The 17,733-nt window shown below is 45.4% G+C and overlaps 1 protein-coding gene across 1 annotated transcript in view; it reads right to left on the bottom strand.

The window, feature by feature from the left end:
• Positions 1 to 17,733, bottom strand: part of GALNT12 (polypeptide N-acetylgalactosaminyltransferase 12) — a 119,174-nt gene that overhangs the window by 91,381 nt on the left and 10,060 nt on the right. The window contains exons 2-3 of the mRNA XM_060254501.1: positions 8,615 to 8,784; positions 5,327 to 5,516 (exon numbers count right to left, since the gene is read on the bottom strand). Of these exons, the coding sequence (XP_060110484.1) occupies positions 5,327 to 5,516; positions 8,615 to 8,784 (360 nt within the window). The remainder of the gene's footprint in view (positions 1 to 5,326; positions 5,517 to 8,614; positions 8,785 to 17,733) is intronic.

The following is a 17,733-nucleotide window of genomic DNA, read 5'->3' as shown; positions in this document are numbered from 1 at the left end:
CTTAGCGTCCCTCACCTTCAAAGACTGGGTTGTTCATTCCCACCACCAGATGTCAGGTGCAAGATGACCTGTCTCATCAAAGTATTTAAGATAGCTTAATTAATGACTACTTGATTTGCAGCCAACATTTACGGTGAAGGATGCCTAATTTTAGTTCTGCAGGTGCTCGCAGATTCTGGCAAGCTTTGCTTTGTGTGTCCGTGCTCAAGGCCCAGCTGATGGGAGCTTAGCCTGCATTTTCTGCAAGTCACATCTTGTGTATCATTTCTTTGGGATTTCTTCAAATCTGGAACGGTTGGCCTAGTTGGCAGGATTTCTGCTAGAGTCAATATGCTGTAACTCTAAGGGAAGGAGGATGGGGAGGCTGCGCTGGCGAGGGCAGGTGGGCCTCTGTCGTAAAATAATTGGCAAAGGAGGGTGCCTTGGCAAGACAGTGGCCTGGCTGCCCCAGCAGGGCATGCGGGGCTCAGACATGAAATCTTTGGCAGTTCTCAGTGGACTGGTGGCTTGGCCAGCAGTGGAAGAAAACTGTACCCTGGCTGATTGGGCAGCCGCCACAGAGAAGAAGCAGAGTGGCAGCCTGCTGGCACAGCTTTTGCTTGAAGCTTGGAACACAGCTGGGCAAAAAGAATTGGCAATTGGCATGGAAAGAGAAAACACAAACACCAGAATTGGAACTTGAGAATGGAAGAGATGTGTGAGTTCCAACAAGCACTCTGGAGAGAAAGACCTGCCAGGAAACATGGGTGGGGGGGGATGTGCACGTGGTGGATGTGTTACAGACTGTGAAGGACGACACCAGCCAGGAACTGATTGCACTGCAACAGCAACATCAGCAGAAGAGGGAAGAGACTGTTCTCTGCTGGCTGTTTCAACTCCGGGAGGAAATGCTGAAACCAGCACAGTCCCCACTCAGCCTGCTCTGAGGCAGCTCCTAGGAATCATGGCTCCCTCCCTCCATTAAGGACATAGATATATATGATGATAGACTGGATCTGGATTGTAAAACCACAAAGCGCCGCCGGCCGGGCACTGTCTGATTCCAGGAGTGGAGATGTTGTGGACAGATCCCCTACTCCCAAGGAGGAGGAAAATATCTGGGAAGGAAAAAGCAGGGATGGGGAGGTTGAGCAGGCAGAGCTGTTTGCATCCTGATTTGTCTCGTCCTCCTGGATGGCTGGCTGAAGTGGCCTCCCTCTGAAGGCCTCTGACAGAAAACCCAGTTCCCTGCTGGAGCCTGGGTGCAAAAGGTTGTGGGGGGATAGGCGGGGAATCAATGCTACAGACATTGCAGGAGCACACCCCAGAGTCAGAGCTGAGACCTCTTCCGTTCAGCTGAGCCTTGCAATGGCAGCGGTTCCAGAGGGTCGGGACTCTAAAAAAGCCAGACTTTTCCCTGGAAAGAGGAAGGGCAAGCAGCTCAACTTTCTGCCTCCTTCTTGGACTCTGTGGCTCCAACTGTATGTGATAGAAGCAGCACCCCTGGCTCTGAAGAAGTGATGCATTTGAATCCTCAGACTAAATGGATCCAGTCCTTTGGCAGAAGTGCCCCCTAGAGGGCCATCGCCTCCACACAAGTTCTCAACACAGAGCTGATGCACAAAGGAGTTTTCAGAGCTGCCTATATTTTCAGTTTTGTATAACTGTCTTTATACTAGTTGTACGTTATGGGTTTTCTTTGGTTATTAAACATGCTTTAATAATGATAAGTAAATAGTTAATGCCCAACACTTAAACAAGCCTTGTTGGGCACAGCGCCATAGCTGGAGGCCGCAGGCGGAGGGGGCTGTGGAGGGAGCCCTTCTATTGTGCAGGAGGCTGGCGACTGCTCCTGCTGCCCCCTCAAATGATTTAGAGCCCACCAATCAGCTGATTTGTGGGTCCATTAAATGGCATGGGAAGGGTAGTGGCTGCTCCTGGGCACCTGAGGGGGGGAGTGGGGCAGCCCTTGAATGGGGGGATGCCCCCCCCCCAAAAAAAAAACCCTGTCAGGGGGCCAGGCCTTGTGAGCCCCTGGTTAGCTACAGTGCTGGTGAGGTATGCATTTTGATGCCCATCACTGCACTATGAGACCAGCTGTTTTGCAGAACAGATTAGCATTAGACATCATCACTGCAGTCCAGGATGGGGGGTGTGCCATGCTTCAACAAGAATGCAGGACTACTGTGTTCATATTTCTGATGCACAGAGCCTAATTAATCATAGTGCAGAGGACTTATATCAGGAACTTTTTTATGCCAAGGGCCATATGGATATTTATAACATCATTCACGGGCCCTATATGGGACAGTGTAAATAGATCCCTCTCAGAGGGCCATTTTCCAACACCTCTTAAAGAGGCTGTGGTCAGCCCTCTCTTGAAAAACGTGTCATCAGATCCGGCCGAATTGGCACATTATCAGCCGGTCTCAAATTTACCATTTTGAGGTAAAATCAATGAGAGGGCAGTAGCGCTACAGTTGCAGAGTTTTCTGGATGACGCTTCCATCTTAGATCCTCACCAATCCGGCTTTCGCCTGGGTCATGGAATGGAGACAGTCCTGTTCGCCCTGGTAGACCTCCAGAGGCATCTGGATCGAGGCGGCGTGGCAGTACTGATGTTGTTGGATCTATCGGCTGCGTTTGATATGGTCAACCATCGGTTGCTGATCTGCCGCCTCGCCGACACAGGGATCGGGGGTTGGCCTTGCAATGGCTTTCCTCATTCCTTGATGGTCGGGGACAAAGGGTGGCAATTGGGGGAGAGCTGTCCCAGAGGCACTCGCTAGATTGTGGGGTGCCACAGGGGGCAGTGCTCTCTCCAATGTTGTTTAACATCTACATGCGCCCCCTTGCCCAGATTGTCCGGAGATACGGGCTTTGGTGTCATCCATATGCTTTTTTTTATTACCATAACATTCAGTATTTTTGTTTACCTGCATGTGCCTATGTAGTTTTGTGTTTACATGCAAGTCGTTCCGCTTTCTGTTTACAACGTACAAATGCCCTATGTAACCCCCCTCCCCAAAAAAATCTTTGTTAGAATTGTATCACCTGGAGGCCAAGTATCAGGGCAATGAAGGTCTGGCCTTTTGGGGCAAGAAGAGTGTGTCAGATGCATTCAGGGTGGGAGGCATGGCCTGTGTGCTGGTGCTTAGTCACCTGAGTCTTCTGCGAGAACAGGGCTTGGCCACTTTCAAGGGTTTTTCTTCTCACTCATCATGCTTGTTAGCAGCCCTTATCTTCAAAGCCTGGGTTGTTCCTTCCCACCACTGGACACCAGTGTAATATGGCCTAGCTCATCTAAGTGCTTGGGATAGCTTAATGGTAGCCAGCAGTGAGGATATGCAGTGCCTGGTTTTAGTTATGCATGTGGTCTTGGATTCTGGCAAGCTTTGCCAGCTGAGGGGAGCTCACTCTGCGGTTTCTGTAAATTTGACTAAGCACCAGCACACAGGCCAGGCCATCTCCTTGTAAGAAACCTGGATCTTGCCTATTGTTTCCTTGAATCAGGAACAGCTTTTGACAAGGGACCTCACCAAAGACTCCTGAGTCAACTTAGCAGTCATGGGATAAGAGGACGGGCTCTCTTGTTAACATGGTAACCAAGGTCGGGCTGAGGAGATTGAAGGAATTAATAGCTTTGCACCTGGACTGTAGTAGACGGGGGGAAGGGGGACATAGAATACCCACCAAATGTGCCCTCCAAAGATTGCCACGCTTTGCTTGAATTAGTAATGGCCCCAAAAGGGTATATAAGTGGCACCCTCAGTTTCCGCAACTTCTTATATTGCCTTAAAATGCTTGGATTAAACGTCTGATTAAATCAACTGCGTCTTCCTTGACTCTAGGGTCTGACAGTAATGCCCTTGTATGGACCTATGGTTGGCCTGATTTGGAAAACTGTGTACAGTTCTGGTCACCATATCTCCAAAAGGACACTGCAGAGTTGGAAAAAGTACAAAGGAGGGCACCTAAGATAATTCAGGGGGTGGAGCATCTTCTGTATCAGGAAAGGCTGTTTGGGACTTTTCAGTTGAGAAAAGGGACAGCTAAGGGGGGGACATGATAGAGGTTTATAAAATTATGAATGGGGTGGAGAGAATTGATAAAGAAATTTTTCTCCCTCTTCCAAAATACTAGAACTCAAGGGCATCCGATGAAACTGATGGGCAGTAGGTTCAGTATAGACAAAAAGAAATACTACTTTACAGAGAGAGTGGTTAAAATGTGGGATTTGCTGTCACACAATGCAGCGATGGCCACAGGAATAAACAGCATTAAAGGGGGATTAGATAGATTAATGGAGGATGTCTGTCAATCGCTACTAGCCATGGTGACTGAAGGGAAACTCCACATTCAGAGGCACTAAGCGTCTAAAAACCAGAGCCAGAAGACAACATCAGAGGAAGGCCTTGGTCTCTCTGCCCTGTTGTTGGCCCTCCAGAGGAACTGGTTGGCACTGTGTGAGACAGGAGGCTGGATTAGATGGATCCAGCAGGGCTCTTCTGATGTTCTTATGTGTCATGGTGGTTTGAGGGAGAGGTGAAAAGGTCAACTACAACAAGCTCAACAGTCAGTCAGGTCAAAAAGAAAACAGAAAGTATGCAGCAATTGAAAAACAATGAAAGCCCTACATGCTCCCCTCATGAAGGTTCAGAATCCTTTAGGTGGGAGCAGGGGATCCCCTGATTTCACAAACTCCAGCTGGCTGGTGGGGAAAGCCCCACTCCCAACAGCCACAACATGGCGTGACATCCCCAGGATGATGACATCACTTCTGTGCCATGTCATCACGTCATCAACATTGCCCCTCCCTTCTAGAAAGCTCCCTCCCACCCTAATCAGCATAAGCCTAGGACCTGGCCACCCTACTTTTGGTGCCGCACAACCAGGTACTCTACTCTGTCTTCTCACAGAGGATCTTGGATTCAAGAGCGTCTTACATCTTGAATGCAAGTGTTTTATGTGTCTACAACACTCCCACCTTGTCTTTAAAAACATTTCAATCATTCTAAAAGAGAAAATATTTCATAGGAGTTTTTTCCAATATTTCCCCCAAATTTCCAGTTTTTCTAATGGGGGGGAGCCCTGAAAAATACCTTGAGGAAAAACAGGAAAAACTGTTTCCCCTCTAATTTCCCCAGTTTTCTCCAGGATTTCATATCTCTATGCATAACCTTATTTATTTGTTTGTTTTGTTTTAGGAGTATGTATAACAAGGCTGCCTAGAGAAATGAAGCATTTTACCATCTTCTCACTTGGTCTGAAAGCAGTAGAAAGAACAGAATGCAGTGGCTTCATGTAGGGGCTGAAACCGCAAAAAGACATTTCTATTGGACATCACCTTTCCAACAATGGCTCAAGCCACTCTTCATGGCATTCACAGTGGCAATCGAGGAAAGTCAGAACATCTCCTTTGGCTACGGAGGCTCCCAGCAGCCTCGCTCGAACCAGGCCTTCTCTCTTATTTGCTCGGATCAGCCGAACCTTGCGTAAGTTAGCCACATAGTTTTCCAATGTCTCCTTTAAGTGTTCTGTTACAAAGAGATAATGAATTGCTGTTTCACTATTATCCAAAGCAGCTGACAGCAAATTGCCAATTTCATTTTAAACACTGTATCCCTTCTAACCACTAGAGCACCTCTTAAAGCTGTACCAAGAAACTGATACACCTCCACACTACTGTATGGCCTATGAGCTGTTAAACTTTATAAACCTGAAGGTCCATTAGGAACTTCTATGTGTTTTAGCAGACTTGAGCCAATCCTCTGAACCCCAGAACCAGGTGGCAACATCAGGAGAGTCTCAGCCTCTCTGCCATCTTGTTGGCATTCCAGGGGAACACGCCGGCTACTGTGTGAGACAGGATGCTCTGGTCTCATCCAGCAGGGCTCTGCTTATGTTCTTATGAGCTCTTTTGAGAAAGACACAACCCAAATTCTGCACTCAAAGTCAGATATATTTTGACAATATTGCTATTGGAAGGAACCAAAGCATGCATCATACCTGTTTCTATGTTTTGAATACTAACAGGTAATGAATATTTGAATACAAAATACAATATAAATATTCTAAGACTTTTTTCCAGAATTACAAATGCTAATAAATAACCTGACCGTGCATTTACAAGAGAAGACTCTCATTGACTAACTTTCTATAATTGGGCTACATATAATTCCTTTAAATGAAATGAGCAGCAATATAAAGACAGCACAAACAGGAAAGCATGCTGTTCTGCAGAGCCCTCTATTGAAAATCTAACACCCAGTTTATTCCCGCCCCCCTCCCCCCCCGGAGGGCCCTGGTGGACTAACTGTGCAATCCCGATCTGTTAGGACTGCACTGTGCAGCACTATGCAGAACAGCCCAGCAAATGTCTTCGCAGGACATTTGTATAATTCCTCTTTTACCTGTGCTAATCCTAGTTGTCCTTTGAAATGCATCTGACTTGGGGCTAAACTAGACATGACAGGAGTATCCATGTATGAGTTTATGAGTTCACTCATTCATACTAAAGTATATGGAGGGGATCTATTTTTCTTTTTAAATCCTGAAAAGAGAGTTCATGGATGAGGGGTACGAAACCTCATCCACTCCCCTTCCCTAATTGTGCTCCATTGTCTGAATCACTTTCCTTCTAGACAGGATCACTTGTCATATCAGGTTGTGTTCTAAGCAGTTTGGAAAGGCTGTACTTCCTGGGCTCCTTCCACATGCTGATGATTCTTGGTGTTGCTCTTTTTGCTGCTGTGAATGTAGAGGTATTCACCATCCACACAGAGGTTTTCCCTGCATTTTCCTTGTCCCAGACCTCAGTAGCTGCCACCACCCCTACTGTGGTCACTGGAGGGTTTTTTCAGACTTAAAAAAACTCTAGACATTGTTGTTGCCAAGGAGGATCTGTTCTACAGGTAGGTTTCTGCTTATAAACCTGCAAACAAAAGTGCTACTGGTGGGGGGGCGGGGAGTGTTAAGTGAAAAAGAAAGCTAGGGATGGCTACACTGCTGGACCAGATAGGGGTTCCCAACATGGCACCCACTGACACCTTTTCTTGCAGCACCCAAGTGTTTTTAGAGAGTGGGTGGGGCAGGCATTCTGCTCAGCAATGGTTCTGCCTGGAATGCTGAAGACTGAGGTTATGGTACATCCTCCCACCCTGGCATTTTATGATGGGCTGTTTGACAGCCACCTTCTGACGGCATCCACCCTCTGTCTGAATTCCAAAGTTGTCTGCAGGCTCAGAAAGGTCAGGGGTCTCTGGAATAGATTGTTCTGATGCTATAGCAATTTAGCTCATGAAAAAAAATTTAAAGTAGAGGGGGGACGAATGGTGGCCACCAGGACAAAGGTAACAAAAATGATAACCGTGTGGGTGAGGCCTGCAAAAGTAGACACCTTCCTAACCACACAACATTAAAAGGTCTGTGATATTTCTAAATATACCAAACCAAGTTTGGGAGATACAGCAGAAAAGAAGGCAAAACACAGAAGCAGGGCAAACAGAGGACAATATAATGGGGATGCTTCCCCGAGCAATACTGCTCTAAGAAAGCTAAGGCAAAGCAATACATCTGGGAGGAAACGACCCAAATTAGTGAAAAATGGCTTAAATAGCAGAATGTGCATCACTTCTATACATGCAGATGCTCCCATTGATGTCTGGTTTGGGCTTTAGCTGCACATCACAGTGAAGTAAGGAGGGCAAAGACCCTTCTCTGTTGCAGCTCTCCAATGATGGAACTCCCTCCTTCAACCTGATGCCCAGCTTGTGGAGATTTAAGGCACCAAGCAAAACCATTATTCTTTTGCCATTATTCACTTGCCTGATGTTAGCACTTTTTCACATACATTGCAATAGTTTTAACACCACTTTAATGAGTGTCACTGGAAGTTACTGCAAGAACTAAAAAGTTGCATATAGGATGCAGCTAAATGAATAGAAGGAAGACTGGCCAAAACTTGAGAACAGCAGCAGCAATATACCTTTACAAGTATAGAACTAATCTTTGCCTTGAGTCCAAGCAGAAAAGGAAAGATATAAATGCTTAAATAGTTTTCCTTTGGTTACTTAATTAGCTGATGCCTTAAGTTGAAGACAGTTTCCAATATTGCAAAGTTTTAACTACATGGCATAGTGATACGGTACACAGATTTTCCTAGGTGTCTTGCAGGTCCTGTTTTGATCCAAATTAGATAGCAAGTCACAGAGCTTTTTTCAAAATCCACTGATTCTCCTAATCAGGACTGAAAGACACCTCTCCCTGGGGTTCCCATAGTGAGGGAAGTAGTGAGTAAAACTCTCAGCTGCTTCTCACTCATGCAGGCAGACACTGGTTGACCAGAATTTTAAATAAGATATCACACTATGGTTGCTGGAGTGTCATTTGCCTGAGCAAGACAGATGGACTATTAACAAAAGTAATAAATAGACTTTCATTGCACCTCAGCACAAGCCACTTCCAGTGTATGTTGTTATCTTACAACACACTTTCCACTCTAGCTGCCCTGCCACCATCTTGTTCAAATTATTTCCAGATGGGTCTGTATTTGCCTTTAAGTATTATAGCTATTACAATCCATCTTCCTTTCCCCAGAAACCCTATGCCAACCAAGACATCCAGAATGGCTTACCTTTATCACTGTAATCATCCACCAGAATGACTTCTTCTATAAGTATGTCAGGAGATGTCTCAAGAACACTGTGAACTGTTCTCAGAAGTGTGGACCAAGCCTCATTATAAAAAGCTATTATGACAGAAGTCTTTGGCAGGTCATAATAATTGTATTTCTTTTCTCGGCATCTATAAGAAAGCACATTAATAACTTAGGCATGAATTTAAACAGTACCCCATAATTTGTACCAAATTAAGGTGAACAAGTAAGGGAAGAGGTGAATATGGCACATAAGGTCCCAGAGCAGTAAACGAGTATCTCTTGGAATTTCATCACATGTACCCACATTTAGAACATCAGTTCTATAACAAATAGCTTTCAGAACATTATTCATAAGATGCTGAAGTTTGTATGTTTTACTCAAGAATCAGCGAGTCATGCTTATGGTGCCAGACAAAAATGTAAAAGTTGCCCAAATTCAAGCTACCACCATATACCACCAAACAGTCAAGCATAAATATATATAAGGATAAACTCAATAAAAGTTTGGTTATTATAAATAAGTCATTTCAGAAGGTTCTAAATCAAAGTGTTAGTTTCTGTTGATTAACAAGAAAAAATTAAGAACTAAACAAGGCTCTCTTGAGAGATAACAAACTATGCCCTTCACATTTCTAAAGCAGGCACTGATTCAGCCCACCTGCCTCTAAAACAGGCTAAAAGTTTTTGAGATCAGTCTTCAAACAATGCTCTTTAGCACAGCTTTCAGCTGCCTGGCTATAACTGGGGAGATCTGCATGGGAAAGCTGGGTCCCACGTACCAATCACTTTCTCGACCAGGAAGAGCCTTAGGTCTAAGTTGGATGTATTCAAATGCCCATGCCAGCTTATCCACACTATGTGACTTTCAATTATGCATCCCCACCTACGTTCTGGTGCCCCACGCAGTATCTTCCTGCTTGTTCCCCCTGCCCTTTTCCTAGAGCTCCCCAGGGTCATCTCAGGGAGGAACTTGGGTGGCTTGGCTTTGGCTGCTGGACACACCAATAGGCCAGCTTGCCTCCTTCAAGCCGACTGACTACCAAGCTGACTCCCCCAAGGCTGTGCCTTGCTGACCACTGACTTCCTCTGCTTGCTGGTGCTGCTCGCCTTTGGAGGGGGGACGGAGGTAAGAGTGGAGGCAGGGGGGCTGACCCTGGGCACAATAATAATAGGTTTTGGTTTTTTATCATATGTCACCTATTAGTTTTCATTCTGTTATGAGGACTTCTGTCAGCCTTCTTGGTTACCACAATAATATACTGAACAATTTTTTGCAGGGGGCTGGACTACACAAACTCTTGTGTGAGCTTTATGCTCTTTTACTCAAGCATGAAGGTAGCCAGAGCACTTCTTCACTTCTTATCTCTTGTCTTACACTGACTTCCTGACTTTTAAAATATATTAATTGAGACTAAAATCTTATAATTAGTTACTAAAGGAGTAACTATCTACTTTTCTCCCCTACCCTCCTCCAGCAGAATGCTCGATGGCACTTCCCTAATAACCTCGATGACAGAAGTCCTTGTGTGGCTGCTGTCCTAGCTGACAGCCAAAGTCCCTGCTGCCATTCTGATGTTAAGGGACAACGAGATCCATTTTCTGTGAGACATCAGATATTAAACATCTACGTACTTCCCTCCCCACCAAAGAATTTCAGGGTCAATGCAGATGAGATTAATTTCTCCGGGCTTCTAGTAAATATATTCCTCTTTCATTAATAATCACATCTTCCCTCTGCCCAAGTTTATGTCCTTCACATTGCTTGCATCATCATTTTTGAGGAGAAAACATCACCACAAGAAGTCTCCTTTCAGTTTTCAGATGACCATGGAGTCTTGTGAAAGTGCTTCAAAACAGTAAAACTGCACCAGTTCCTGAGAAATTGCTTAAGAATAGTCAGACATTCAGTGCCAACTGTAAAGTGAGAAGTGCTTATCAGTCAGTCACTGTGGCACTAAATGACATGGCAAAGTAAACAACACAAGCTCCTAGTAGGCTCTTTGAAGGAAACGAAGCAAAGACTTTTGAAAAAGCAGAGAGGAGCAGGAAAAAGAAGCTGTGTGGACTGTGTGCAGAGCCTTTTCTCCTACAGGCTGGGGCAACAATCTTGAGAGGGCAATTAATGGCAAATGGGGAGTGGGAACAGCTGCAATACCATCACTTCACGTGATCTGGACACCATACTTCTATTAATACAACCCAAAATTGCATTTGCCTTTTTAGCCACCGCATCACACTGTTGACTCATGTTCAGTGTATGGTCCACTAAGACCCCTAGATCCATTTCTCACATACTGCTGCCAAGACAGACCTTCCCCATCCTATAATGATGCATTGGATTTTTCCTACCTAAACGCAGGACTTTACATTTATCCCCATTAAAATTTGCTTTATTGGTTTTAGCCTAGATTTCCAGCCTAAGATATGTATCCTGTTTTTGTCTTCTACTGTATTTGTATCCCCTCCCAATATAGTATCATCTGCAAATTTAATAAGCATTCCCTCTATTCTTTCATCCAAATCATTTATAAAAATGTTGAACAAAACAGGCCTCAGAACAGATCCTTGAGGCACTCCACTTGCCACTCCTCTCCAAGAAGATGAGGAACCGTTCACAAGCACTTTTGGGGTGCAATCTGTCAGGCAGTTACAGAATCACCTAACTGTAACAGGATACCAACCACATCTTACCAACTTGTCAACAAGGATAGTATGTAGAACCTTATCAAAAACCTTACTGATATCAAGATAAACTATGTCTGCTGCATTCCCCTGATCCAGCCAATAAGATAGTCCCTTTCTCAAAAAAAGAGATGATTTGTTATAAAACTTTTCCAGGTAGAGACATCAAGCTGACAGGTTGGTAGCTACCCAGATCCTCCTTTTCCCCCTTCTTGAAGATGGGGACTACATTTGACCACCTCCAGTCTTCCAGTACCTCACCTGTTCTCCAAAAATTCTCAAAAATAATGGCCAGAGGCTTGGAAATTACATTTGCAAGGTTTTTTTAGTACCCTTGGATGCAATTCATCTGGTCCTGATGACTTTGTTTCATTTAAAGAAACTTGGTGTTTATGTACTAGCCCTATGCTGATTCTAGGTTGCAACTCCCTTCCCTCATTATATGTTCTGTTTTTGCCATGTTGAGCACCGCTTCCTTCAGAAGAGAACACTGAGGAAAAGTAGGAATTGAGCAGTTCTGCCCTCTCTTCATCATGTTACAATTTCACTTTCCTGTCCTCACTGTCAAGTCTGGCTTTAACTCTGGCTCAACCAAAGAGCATGCTGGGTAGAACCAAATGCTGCTAGCACTCCTTTCCTGTTCCCCCCTCCCTTCATTAGAGAATCTCCCTGCCTTGAAATGGTTATGTATGAAAAGTCTTATCTGAACCTTCTCAGTGAGGGCGAGGCAGGGAATTGGATGCCACCTTTGACGGAGACCCAGACGAGGTGGAATATTTTGCCATCCAAGCCAACAGCTACATGTACTACTGAGGGAACACCTTCTCTGATGAATTCAGCCGAGTGGACTATCTGGGGTCAAAGCTGAAGGGAGCCGCCAAGAGATGGTATGTGAGCCTCTACGAAGCCATGAGACCGGAACTGGACTATGTACAAACTTTTCTTCAGGCTCTGTTGGCTCAGTACGAGGACCCGCTTCAGGAGACGCGAGCCCTAGCCGCCCTGCGGGACATGCAACAGGGTTCCCGGACCATTTGCGAGTATGCCGTGGAGTTCCGAACCAACGCGGCCAAGGTGAGGGTGTGGAGTGAGCTGATGAAAATCGAACACTTCACCAGGGGGCTGAACGCTGGCATCCTGGATCGGGCCCTCACCCAGGCTAGACCTACCACCCTGGTAGGATGGATACAGCTGGCAGGAGAGGTCGAGACCAACATGAAGTGGGTGGCGATGCAACATCAACACCAATCCAGAAAGGGGCCACAGAAGACACCCCCCCCCGAAGGCCAAACCTAAAAAAGCCATAGGAGGGGGGACGCCTGCGGGGCCTCGCAAATGCTTCTGCTGCGGCGACCCAAATCAACTCGCTTCCAGCTGCCCGGCCCCCCCCAAGGTCCCACAAGGGGGGCAAAAGACTGGCACCCCAACCCCCAAGAAACCAACCAGCCGCCCTAAGGAAGCGGTGAAGTGCAGCCTCGTGGTGGAAGAGGAACCAGAGGAGGACGTGCTACTGTCAGCGGAGCTGAGCGACCTAGCTTGGGCATCCGAGCTGGCGGGAAACGAGAACGACCTGCTCTAAAGGGTGCCAACCAGCAGGTTGAGGAGGAGCCGGCACCCCTGAGGGTGAGCATAGCGGGATGGTTATATTTTGTGTTAGTGAAACTGCTGAACCCTAAACTGAAAAGGTTCATGCAGGTGCGGGCCCTAATAGACTCAGGGTGTAATTGGGAACTGATCACCCCCAACCTAGTGGAGGCTCTGGGACTCGAAAGCTCTCCGCTAACCTGTCCGATGCAGTTCGAGCAAATGGATGGGTCGGTGATGCGAGGGGAGCCATGCAGACTAGCGACCCAGGTTTTGCCGATGGGGATCGAAGAACACTGGGACCAAGAGTCCTTCGTCATTGCCCCCTCGTGCTCCTACGTGATAGTCCTGGGGGTGGGTTGGTTAGAGAAGCAAGAACCCCACATAAAGTGGGGGGCACAGACAATTAGGTTCATAGACCCCCTTTGCAAGACGCACCTATGGGATCCTGCTTGGGGTCCGCTGGCTCCGGTGGCCAAGGTATGTCGGTAGAAGAGACCCACACTGTCCTGAAGGCCTACCGGGACCTGATGGGGGTATTTAGCGAACAAGGGGCGAACCAGCTGCCCCCCCACCAGAACACAGACTGTGCCATAGAACTAATCCCGGGGGGAACTCTGCCCAAAGCCAAATTATACCCCATGGGCTGGGCGGAGAAGAAGGAGCTCCACAAATTCTTAGACCAGAATTTGGAGAGAGGATTTATCAGACCGGCAACTGCCCCCCACGCGGCCCCAGTACTGTTTAGGAAGAAGAAGGATGGCTCGCTTAGGCTTTGCACCAACTTTCGCAGGATTAACGCGATTTCCACGACCAACGCCTACCCCATCCTCCTCATCCAAGACTTGCTAAGCACGGTATCTGAGGGCAAGATCTTTACCAAGTTGGACTTGAGAGACGCATACTTCCGAGTGTGCATTAAAGCGGGGGAGTGGAAGACTGCGTTTAATACGCCCATGGGACAGTTCGAGTACCTATCATGCCCTTCGGAATGCAGGAGGCCCCGGGAGTGTTCATGAACTTTATAAATGATGTACTAAGGAAGTTTTTATTCAAGGGGGTGGTGGTGTACCTGGATGGACAGTCTCATGTTAAGTTAGTGAGAGAGGTGCTGAGCACTTTGTTAAGGCATCAGTTGTACGCCAAGTTGTCTAAATGTGAATTCCATAAGACCGAATTGGATTATTTGGTATTCCAGTTGTTGGGGAGGGGGTTGGCAATGGACCCGGCCAAAGTGCAGGCAGTATTAGAATGGGCTCCCTCGAGAACACGTAGTCAGCTCCAATCATTTCTCGGGTTCGCAAATTTCTAAAGGACCTTCATAGAGGGGTTCGCCCAGATCGTTCTCTCCCTGACTGAGTTGCTAAAAACCAAGGGGAAGGGGCCCGAGGTGAAGCGACCGGGAGCTCGATTTAATTGGAGCCCGAAGTGCCAAACAGCCTTCGATAAACTGAAACGCTTGTTCACTAGTGAGCCGGTCCTGAGCCACCCCGATGAACAACGGCCCTTCATTGTGCAATGTGATGCTTCTGATGTGGCCGTCGGAGCCATACAAATGCAGAAAGATGGGGAGGGGCGGCTGAGACCTTGCGCCTATATCTCCAGAAAATTCTCAGGCGAACAAAGGAACTGGTCAGTGTGGGACAAGGAGGCTTTCGCAGTAACATTCACTCTAAAAACGTGGCGGTCCTGGCTGGAAGGAGCCAAAATGCCGTTTGAGATCTGGACCGACCACAAAACCTCGAAGCCCTTACTGGCAAGAGGAAGTTGAGCGAGAAGCAAATTCGGTGGGCGGGATTCTTCTCCAAATTTGATTTCACGCTAAGGCACATCCCGGGGGCAAAGAACTTCCTGGTGGATGCGTTGTCCCGCCTCCCGCAACATGAGAGCCAGAGGGAGGAAGTCGTCGACTCCTTAGTTCCCCCCTCGCAGGTAGCTGCCACAGTAACTACGTGGTCACAGAAGAAGAGGGACTTGGGGGAACTGGGCACTGAGAAGCTTGCCGTGGAAAAGGAAAGGGAGGGGGATGCCCCTCCGGGAGACGTTCAAAAGAAAGGGGACGGACTGTGGTATAGAGGGGAGAAACTCTATGTTCCCAAAAGCCTAAGGGCGGAGGTGCTGCAATTCTGCCACTTGAACAAACTGGCAGGGCACTTTGGCTACATTAAGACACTCCATCTGATTAGTAGGCAGTTTTGGTGGCCGTCCCTTAAAAAGGACGTGTCGGAATTTGTAGCCTCATGCCCCATCTGCATCATGGACAAGAAAAGGGGTGGTAAAGCCCTGGGGCTGCTCAAACCCCTAGAAATGGCCAAACGCCCCTGGTCAGTGGTATCAATGGACTTTATTGTAGAGCTGCCCCCTTCCCATGGGGAAACGGTGATTTTAGTGGTGGTGGACATTTTTTCCAAACAAGCACATTTCATCCTGTGTGCCCAATTGCCTACAGCCAAGAAACTAGCCCTCCTGTTCTTCAACCACGTGGTCCGGCTCCACTCATTCCCCGATAAGGTCATTAGCGACCGTGGCCCGCAGTTTGTTGCCAACTTCTGGCGGGAGTTTTGCAAACTGGCTGGAATAGAGCAGGGGTTGAGTTCCGCCTACCACCCACAGACGGACGGACAGATGGAACGCGTAAACGGACTTCTAGAGCAATATTTATGTTGTTTCATTAACCACCGCCAGTCCGACTGGGTGGACCTGCTCCCTTTTGCTGAGTATGGGTATAACAATAGCATGCATAGTTCCACCAAGGCTTCCCCCTTCTCTACCGTCCACGGGTATGAAGGGAAGCCGATGCCACTATTGTCGGGGGGGTCTCTTCCCCAGAATCGACACCTTTTGAGCAATGGTGGCAAGGGCTGAGTGGGAGCTGGAAAACAATCCAGGAAAACTTAGAGCCGGCTAAAGAAGCCTACAAAAAGCAATATGACAAGTCCCATGTTCCTAGAGTTCTTCCACAAATATTCCCAAGATTCCATCTTTATTTCTTTATTTACATTAATTGCCCATTTTATCATTTGAGATTTCACTACTTCATCTTCTGTAGACCATTGTAAAAGTAATTTGTATACTTTTTAAATTAATTTCTCATTGTCTCCAAGCAGAACTTTTTCCATTTCTGTTTGTTCTTTCCTTATTCCTTCGGTTTTGATATCATTCTCCACCAAGCTTTTTATTTGTTCCATTTGAAACCAATCATATTTATGACTCAATTCTTCAGCAGTTTTCAGTTCTATTTTCCCACTTTGTATTTTTAATAATTGATTATATGACAGCCACTTTTCTTCGCCTGTTTTAGCCGTTATCTTTATCACTTCAGCTGGCACTATCCATAAAGGTCTTCTCTCATCACCATATTTCTTATATTTTATCCATGTATTTAATAGGTTACTTCTTATATAATAGTGAGAGAAAAGACCATCCATCCTCTTTTTTCCATAATACAAATATGCGTGCCAGCCAAATTTATTTCCGTGACCTTCCAAAACTAAAAGTTTTTTGTTTAACAATGTTATTCATTCTTTCATCCATACTAAACAAACTGCTTCATGATACAATTTTAGATCGGGTAGTTGGAATCCGCCTCTCCCTTTTGCATCTGACAAAATTCTCATTTTAATCCTTGGCTTCTTCCCAGCCCACACAAATTCTGAAATTTTCCTACGCCATTTATCAAATTGTTTGGCATCTTTCACAATAGGAATAGTTTGAAACAAATACATTATCCTTGGTAGAATATTCATTTTTACTGCAGCTATTCTGCCCAGCAATGACAAATTAAGCTTGTTCCATTTTAGCATATCTTCATCCATTTTATGACATAACTTTTCATAATTATTTTTAAACATATCAATGTTTTTCATTGTTATCTCCACCCCTAGGTACTTTACCTTGGAGGTGACTTCACAGCCCGTTAGTCTTTGTAATTCTTGTTGTCTATTCATCTGCATATTCTTACACAGAATTTTAGATTTTTCTCTATTTATAGAAAGTCCCGCCAACTTCCCATACTCTTGTATTTTCGTTAACAACAAAGGTATGGGGTTTTCATTTATAAACATTATATCATCAGCAAAAGCTCTATATTTGTAAGTACATCCTTTTATTTGTAAGCCATATCTTTTTCTTCTTGAATCTGCATCAATAAAATTTCAAGAGTCATTATAAACAACAATGGTGAAAGTGGACAACCTTGTCTAGTACCTTTGCTAATTTTTATTTCTTCTGTGAGGTCTGCATTAACACACAGCCTTGCTCTTTGTTCAGAGTATATTGCTTTTATCATTCTTATAAAACTTTCTCCCAGCTCCATCTTATCCATTACCGCAAACATAAAGTCCCAGCTTAAATTGTCAAATGCTTTCTCTGCATCTGCAAAGAATAATGCTACTTCTTTTTCTGGATGTCTTTCATAATATTCTACAATATTTACAACAGTCCTAATATTGTCTCTTATTTGTCTTTTGGGAAGAAATCCTGCTTGATCTTCCTTTATAAAGTTTATCAAATGTTGTTTAAGTTGTTCTGCCAAGATTCTTGTAAATATTTTATAGTCATTATTTAATAACGAAATTGGTCTGTAATTTTTTACATTCGTGGCATCTCTATCTTCTTTAGGTATCAAAGAAATAACAGCTTCTTTCCATGTATTTGGTACATTCCCTTTTATTCTTATTATATTCATCAACTTCTGCAATTTTGGTATTAATTCGTCCTCAAAAGTTTTAAAATATTTAGCTGTATATCCATGTGGCCCGGGAGCTTTCCCATTTTTCATTGCGTTGATTGCTACTTCAATTTCTATCTTTTCAATTGGATCGTTCAAA

Source organism: Heteronotia binoei, chromosome 14, assembly GCF_032191835.1.
Source record: "Heteronotia binoei isolate CCM8104 ecotype False Entrance Well chromosome 14, APGP_CSIRO_Hbin_v1, whole genome shotgun sequence".
In the NCBI taxonomy this organism is placed as follows: Eukaryota; Metazoa; Chordata; class Lepidosauria; order Squamata; family Gekkonidae; genus Heteronotia; species Heteronotia binoei.
The sequence above is the reverse complement of the archived record's forward strand: the minus strand, read 5'-3'. Positions and strand labels throughout refer to the sequence as shown.